Genomic DNA, 8,347 nt, shown 5'->3' on the forward strand with positions numbered 1-8,347 from the left:
TAAACCATTTTGCTTCATAAATATTTTATAATGTACGATATTTGAATTGTTTTACCTTGAACGGATATTATTGACTTCAACGTCTCTTGAAACCTTTTACTTTGCACCGATATTAGGTTCGACGTCGCTTGAATGCTTTTACTTTAAACAGTTTCGGAAGACTATGTCGCTTAAGTTATTTCTTCCTGTTCAACATTTTGATTTTTGGATGGTTTAAGCAATTTTCTTAGTGTTAAATAAATAGTCAAAATGGCGCTTGACCCGTTTATCTTCTTTTCCTATTTTCCCAAACTATAAAAATTTGTCGTTTTGTTTGTAACGTCTTTTCAATTGAAATAAAGGAAAAATAATTGAGTACGAAAATTATGTTTTATTTATCTTGATTTTAAATTAAAATTAAATCCTACTGCCTTGATAAAAAAATAGTGCAATATGGCTCAGCGACCCTTAACTCGGTGAAAAATACTCCTTATCTATGAAATGTGCATCAATACATATTTTAATATATACAAGTTTCACCTTCTTTCATTGAATACATTTTGCACAGTGAATTAAAATAAAAACTTAGAATGCTCTCCAGCAAAGTCTTTAACCGTGGATATATTCATACATTTAGTTCTTTTATGCGTATAAATAAATGCAAATTTCAAATTGATCTTTTATTTTAGTTAATTCATAACTTAAAATAATGAGGTATAGTCCGTACAAAACTTAAAATATTATCTAGCAATTTAAATTACATTATCAACTTATTTTCTAAAAGACCATAATAAACTATAAAAATATCACATTAAACTGGTTTGTTTTGTAAATATCAAGTGCCTTTCCACGAACTCTGTGACCCAGTTCACCACTCTACGAGCAGATGAGCGAGATCTCTGGTTCAATACCTGGTGGATTTAAGAAACTACTTTGAAATTGGTCCTATTGGCGCTCCCTCGAGGTTAAATTTGTTACTCTGTTACCCTAGTCATATTTCTCAAACCAGATAATTGAGGTTATAGTCGAAAACATTTTGTTACTCATTTTAACAGGGAAAAATTAACACATGGATATAAATAATCACGAGAAAAAAAAAATCACATTAGTAGGGCATAGGGAGGTACGGGAAATTTAATTGTCCATGGTTCACCCAGGTGAGTCAGTCAGGTGGTTCACGGGCATGTTAGAGACATATTTATACACATAAATAACTATAACTATTGTTTGAATTAAAGAATACTTATTTATTGTGCTAAACTAATTACAGCTTACCTAGATTGATATTAAATAACGTCCATAATAAACGTGAAGATAAAATCTGAGATAGTATAGCGTGCATAAAGTATAAGATGTTTTTTAAGCGTAAAATTCAAGGTGCAGTATACCTATCGAGTCAGGTCACCACACAGTACACTTTTGTTTGGGGTTCATGGGCGTGCCTGGTGGACATTGGAACTCTCTGGCAAAGTCATGAGAGTTGGACAACGTGCCAATCACACGAAATCTGCCAGGGGAGTGTACTGCAGTTTTCAATTTGTTGCGCATTGCTTCTGGGCGCATCGCCCCACACCACACCTGTCAAATAAATTTTTCTTCGTGCTAACTTTGTTCCATGATGTGTAACGTAGCGAAGTAGTGTGCGAGAAAAAATCCGCCAATAGGATTACTTCATTTTCCTAGATAAGCTTAGTGCAGCTCCGATGGAAAAGGGTTATCTGATCTAAGTATCTGTACATACAAAATAGCGAGCAATGTATGCCAGAGATGTGTGCGAGGAATATGTGCGAGGGATGCGGGCGAAGAATGTGTGCAAAACGGTGTAGGAAACTAGAGCTACTGAAAGTATGGACACATAAGTGACACTGACATATCGCCAGCGATCACCCCACCACACCGTACCCCGCCCGCGCGTAGCTGAAAAGAGTTCGTAGCGCATCTTCGCACAGCTTTGGTGGAAAACATTACACCGTTTCACAGCGCCGCTACACATCCTCGCACCGCCTCGCTACCTCGCACATCTCTGGTGGAAAGGCAGCCTTGGGTACTATAATTAAATAGTAATAATAACGCACACACTCAACATAGCCCCGCACTAGGGAAACCCTGTGTCGCGGGTGCCATGGACACACATAGACAACCACAAATTACACCCAAACTCACGAGAGAAATAAATGTAGGCCATACAAATATTTCTCCCGGCCCGGGAATCGAACCTGGGACCTCTGCGTGGCAGTCCGGCATGGTAACCGTTCGGCCACAGAGGCAGTTAAATTTAGTTAATTAATTAAGTTAATTAAGTTAGTGATATTTCAAAGTAAATTTAAATGCTTGCTCACTGTATTAATCTTCTTTGCTCACTTATTCAACAACTACAACTTAAGAATTGAAAGACTGACCTGAGCAAAGTTAAGGAAGAATAATTGCGTATGAGTGTGATTGAGGCCTGGAAGAGTTTCTCCGTCTGTTCCGTGACGCTGCAGCCACTGACGGTAGGCGCGAAATGCCTGCTTTACACCACCGTTATCAGCTATGTTTTCACCCTGAACATTGTATAGAAAAATGAGAAAGCAGTAAAAATTAAAGTGACCATCATAATTTCTCCATTGGACTAAGATTTTGAAAAGCTTTTGATCAATAAATATGAACACCAACCTGTGTATTAACCCCGTCAAGCTTCATATTGACTTCAGGAACAATATAACGGCCGTACTGGTCGATGAGGCATTGCGCACGCCGATGGAAAGAGTCGATTGCCGAGTCCGACCACCATCGGTGCAGATTCCCATTGCAGTCGAATAGACGACCTTTGTCGTCAAAACCGTGTGTAATTTCGTGACCTGTGTAATAGAGTCATTTAAAGTTTATTTTATATTAAAAAATATAAGTGCGCATTTGACCACATTGACGATGAGGTCAACGATGGAGCACGCACAACTAAATTATGCCTATTTACTCTCGCCCGGAAAAGGCCCAAGTTATAACGTTTCAGGTCTGCAGATAGGGAAATCCACTCCATAGCCGTATGTCATATACCTAATGTGATTCTTTGGAATATTCAAAACAGAGGTGAAACTCCAGCACGTCTTTTGGAAAGGGGAAGGTGGAATTAAATCGTGCAATTTCATTGCACACTCTCCGTGATATATCCTGTACCTATATATATTATCGATAAGTAGCCAACTTTACGGCTTTGCAGTTTGACAGTGTATAATATGGTCTTTTCAGTTACTTGAAAACGATCATAACTTGTTTTGTTATTACCAATAACGACACCAATGCCGCCGTAGTTCAAGGAACGTGGGAAATGTCGATGATAGAATGGAGGCTGCAAGATACCAGCGGGGAACATGATTTGGTTCTTGTTGCGGCTGTAGTATGCGTTCACTACTGCTGGAGCCGTATTCCAGAGGGTTTTGTTCACTGGTTGACCAAGACTAAAAAAACATAATTGACAGACTTCAATGTGCCCTTTTTATTAAAAAAAAAAACGAGAAAAATAGAGAAATACTTACCGCGATTGTTCCATCTTTGTCAAATGTTGAAGGATGTTTAAAATATTCTCAAAATACATGTCTGGGTGTATACTCACTTCCTTATATCTATCATCCAGTTCTTTTTTATCGAGTATGAAGTCTGGATATCCTATTCGAAGCATCATGGCTTCTACTTTATGAGCTGCTAATTTCTTAGTTTTGGAATCAATCCAATTAGTTAGGTGAAGCAATTCCTTGAATGATTCTTGTATTTCCCAAGTCATGGTGAGGGTATCATTTTTACTAGTCTCATCAAAATACTTTTTTACGAACATTGAACCTAAAGCCATTCCCATGTTGGAATTCACTTGTGATATGCAGTTTTTCCATCTAGGTGGTGATTGTTCACGCCCAAAAAGGATGAAGTAAAATCTGAGGGGTGTCATCTCCCATGTTATTTATTATAACTTTATGTATAGAACATTAATATTTCATATATAATATTCTCATACTCACTGTTGTTTCGCCGATTGAAAACGGTCATCTAGGTTATTAACTCTGTGTCTAACGAATCTCCAGAGCAAATAATTAGCCAAAACAGATGGTTGTGTCTCCGAAATTAATTGTACTAAATGCTGTCAAATTGGAGAAAAATGAACTTTTTTACATTATATATCGTAAAATTTATAGATGAAGGGAATTTTCGACTTAGATATTGTGCAATATATTAATAATGTACGTTAATTGTAAAGAATTTCATTGTGAGAATCCTAGAGCATTTAGTTAAAATGCTTTAATGTGAGAATACATACCCTAACGTAAGAAAGAGCAAAAAGTACAACTGTTTCATTAGATTTCACGTCCCTATTCATGATGATGCTAAGGTACCGTTTCCATTTAACTTCTGGAACCAATTCTTCCAATTTACATAGTGGCATACGTTGATATAACTCCGACACGTTGCGCCTGTCTTCTGGCGCCGATGTGATTCGTGCAAGTCTGAAAATCATAATAACCATTACAACTTTGTTCTACATTTGTTTTAAAGTTTAGCATTGACATTATTTTACTTAGTCTCGAAATCAAGCAGTTGATTTGCACTACATTTCACGTAGCGTGGATCGCCACCAAGTAGCACCGCAATTTTTATAAGATAGTTTTTGTAAGCCTCTAGATAAACTTTATTCGCGTTTTGAAGAAAATAGTCTCTTGTAGGTAAACCTGTAAAGTAAAACATTTGTTGAAATCTGGAGTTTGAAGATAACATTATAAGGTGAAATGGTACACAAAGATTTTACCTAAACTTGTTTGATCGAATTGTATCACAAACTCATCAGAGTTTTTTATATCTGGTCCTACCCATTCTGATATCAGAATGTCGTTGTTGTATAGTCGTAACTTCGCCATGAGCTCAATCCAATTGAATCCTTCATCTTTCCACTGAGGATCCAATATAGGCCAACCACCGAGCAAATTAAGGAGGTCAAGCAGCGGTTGATGACCGCGTTTTTCCAGGATTTCGTAGTTCATACAGGATTTAAATAAGAATCTTGCTTTTAGCGCAGCATCGCCTTTTGCGGGATCTTTATTTACTTGGCCTGTAGTAGGTGTCTCTCTGGTCGTGCTGTTTTCTGTTGTGGGCTCTGTAACGGGTCTTGATTCTGACGATTGGTGCTGTATGACCGGTTTGAGTTTAGTTGATTCTCTTGCGTTTCTTGTATGTCTTTTTCTACTTAGTGTAATAATATTTCTCTTGTATACATTTGTGTACATTAATAGCTTCCTACCAATTTTCACCCGTTTACTCTTAAGAATTTTATGGAATTTTGGTTTAGTGTTTGGAAAATAATTGTTAAATTTTTTGTAGTGTTTTTTTGTGTCAGGATTTTTAGATTTGTAAAATCTTTTACCGTGGTCATATTCATTGTTGGAAAAACAATGATGGATCCTGTATTTTCTACCTTTATTTTGTGCTGGGGCATGTTTTAACTCTCTATTTAAATACCTCCTGATTCGATACACAATCTCTGATTTATTTGGTTTATTTGTAGAAGCATTGAGATGAATGTAATTTAAGATATTGTGTTTTATAGTTTCCTTAGACTTTTCCCATTTTTTCTTTTTGTTAGCGACTGCTTTTGTGTTTGTTGGTGGCGAATTATCTAAACCTACATAATATTTCGTAGTTTCAAACTCTAAAGAGTAACGTAAGCCATCTGGATCTGAATATGTTTCGTGATTGCTATAATCCAAAGTAGGGACGGAAACGGTACTTGGAGTAGTAACATCGAACTCATTGTCACCTAATATATCTGGAATATCGTCGACGCCATAAGAAACTTTGGGGAAATGGAATATAGATTTAATCTTACTGTGCGTTTTATTAGGTAGTAAGCTTTTTAGGAAATTTTCCTGCAGATTTTGCAGATCCAAATGTTTTCCGGGATACTTGCTATCGACATTTTCATTATTTTTGAACTCTAAAAGATCTTTTAATACTGTGTCTAAATTTTCTCTCAGCATTTCAAATGTATCATACCTGTAATATAAGATTTCATAAAAATCTGTTTTCGGACTAATAAGCCTGTAGATAGACTTATTAATATTTGAGGTTAAAACATACCCCGCCTTATCAGCTGGTATTGGATTTAGTGACGCCCAGTTGCCGCAAGCATATTGATAGAAATCATGACAAGGGTCAGCTTCTGCGTCCATATATTTCCTCATGATGTCAGCTTGTGTATTTCTAATTGTTTCTTTATCACCTTGACCTTTCCAAAATGCATGGATCCCTGTTGAGAAACAAAATATACTCTGTAAAATAAAGGGACAAGCATAATATATTGATTCTGCTATACATAAAGTTAAGAAAAATCTATGTTATTTGACCTGACTCCATATCGGATAACAATATAATTGAATAAATTGTTTCAATCATTCAGCAATTTGTGTCTACAATAGATATCTAATAATAATTTAATATTCCTCACAGCTCTAGTGTACCTACAGTGTAACTTCATAAAAATTCAACAAAATATTATTATTATACTATGCTGTTAAATTGCGTTGAGTTACTTATTATACCTGCATAATTTTTCCCCGGCTTATACTGGTAAGCTGACGATCCTAATTCTCCTTCTTCCAACTCTGGTTGACCTCTGATTTGTTCTACCACATCGTCTAAAGGGCCTCGGTCCACGTGTAGTTCTGGTCTTACTACACTGCAGATAAAGGGTCAAAAACGTGTACATATACCGAACATCGTTATATAAAGCTAAGTAGTTACAAATACTCATTTGAACACACCGTTCTAAATTTTCAGCGTCTTCATACTGTTCACTAGTATCTGACGATTCATATTCCTCTTCTACCTCACTCTGGTTATCTTGGGCATCATCTACTTCATCGCTTTCGAATTTTCTTCTAGGTTGCGATGGGTTTTCGTCACTGCAATAATATATTTATATTTCCACAAGGATGCACATAGTGTTGAAAAAAGATTTCAACGTTTCAACTTACGGGTAGTCCTGGGAGGAAAACGTAAAGCGACTTGTACGTTTTAGTCTGGTTGGAGATAAATTCTGCTTATCGGTCGATCCCCATATAAAGATATCACTAGTCACATTCCCTTCGTAAAATTCCTTCTTACTGCCCGTGTCCCTTCGAGCAAGTACTATCTCTTCAGGAGGCAAGAACGAAGTACGAAATCCCTGAAACACGTCCCTTTCTTCGGCGTCAATACCTTCCAACTTGGTATAAAGTTTGGGAATACTCCTAATAACATACTGGTCTGAGGGATCTTCTAAAGAATCATCCGGTTTCTTTAAAATTATATAGATAATAACTATTAATGTTGCTATAATTATAAGTATTGTACTCCGACAGGGTCCTGAATAACTTGACCCTGTATTATACAATCTTTGGGGTTTATTTGATTTCACATGTATATTGTGTATATGCATGGCAGTTCCCGACTATTCCCGACTGACAGCGTCAGAGGTGAGCGCAGATTCGTAACTGGAACATCACATGAGACGCGGCTATTGTAGGCTTGACCCTGCAATGGGATCTACTTAGAAAATTGCGAGCAATCAGCCGCGCCGGGCGCTCTGTGCTTGCCTTTTATCTGACCATCTGGCCTCGTATAACGCCTATATTTAAATGACATACACAATCTACATGATAGTTCAATAAAGTTGTTGTAGAGCTCTGAGCACTCTGATAGTCTGATGATACTGGCCACGTGTGAAAAATTATTTTCGAAAGAATGATAATTAATGATTTATTTGTCAGTGTCATACTTACATAAAATTGCAGCAAATTGTTTTCGTCAACAAAGTGCCATTTGTACTTTGATTTGATAATTGTGCGTATAGTTTTTATCATTCAAGTGATAAATATTTATTGTTAAATATACAATTAGATTATTTTCTTATAATATAAAATGAAAGGATTTCAACTAAAACCCAAAAAGAAGTTACATGTTTTTTCTATTGTATCGATATTTACTCTTATAAACACTTTTATATTCTGGGTGTGGTTACATTTATTTTAGGTGCTTGCCAAACATAACACTAAATATAATTACTTCAATGAAACGTAAAATTTAACATTACGAATGGCCAAACCGGGTTCATTTACTGAATTAACAAAACAAGTGCGTTTGTTAAATGACTTAATTCTAATGGATATGGTGTATAGTAAGTACCTGTACTTACTTATAATCGACTAAGAGTGCTTACACACGGCGAATTTTAGCAGCGATGCAATCGCCTATGAATCGCAAGTGTCGCGATGCAATCGCGTGTTTGTATCGATGCAGTCGCGCGTTTGCATCGCTGCTTAAAATTACGCGCGTGTAGAGGTAGACGATCAGCGACAGCATCGCTGCT

General features: G+C 36.5%; 2 protein-coding genes across 2 annotated transcripts in view; one reads left to right on the forward strand and one right to left on the reverse strand.

The window, feature by feature from the left end:
• Window positions 1–896: 896 nt before the first annotated feature.
• Window positions 897–7,417, reverse strand: LOC113233957 (neprilysin-4-like). The gene is made up of 14 exons (XM_026469194.1): window positions 6,975–7,417; window positions 6,762–6,902; window positions 6,540–6,676; window positions 6,079–6,247; window positions 5,461–5,994; window positions 4,754–5,238; window positions 4,526–4,676; window positions 4,268–4,454; window positions 3,972–4,090; window positions 3,495–3,887; window positions 3,244–3,416; window positions 2,635–2,819; window positions 2,379–2,522; window positions 897–1,557 (listed from the first exon to the last, which is right to left on the reverse strand). The coding sequence occupies exons 1-14, from the start codon at window positions 7,415–7,417 to the stop codon at window positions 1,381–1,383; spliced, it is 3,438 nt and encodes a 1,145-aa protein (XP_026324979.1). The 3' UTR covers window positions 897–1,380.
• A 571-nt stretch (window positions 7,418–7,988) lies between these two features.
• Window positions 7,989–8,347, forward strand: part of LOC113233804 — a 17,543-nt gene continuing 17,184 nt past the window's right edge. The window contains exon 1 of the mRNA XM_026469009.1: window positions 7,989–8,155. Coding sequence (XP_026324794.1) covers window positions 8,074–8,155 — 82 coding nt within the window. The 5' untranslated portion in view covers window positions 7,989–8,073. The remainder of the gene's footprint in view (window positions 8,156–8,347) is intronic.

This window comes from Hyposmocoma kahamanoa, unplaced genomic scaffold, assembly GCF_003589595.1.
Source record: "Hyposmocoma kahamanoa isolate Upper Pololo Valley unplaced genomic scaffold, ASM358959v1 80, whole genome shotgun sequence".
Taxonomy (NCBI): Eukaryota; Metazoa; Arthropoda; class Insecta; order Lepidoptera; family Cosmopterigidae; genus Hyposmocoma; species Hyposmocoma kahamanoa.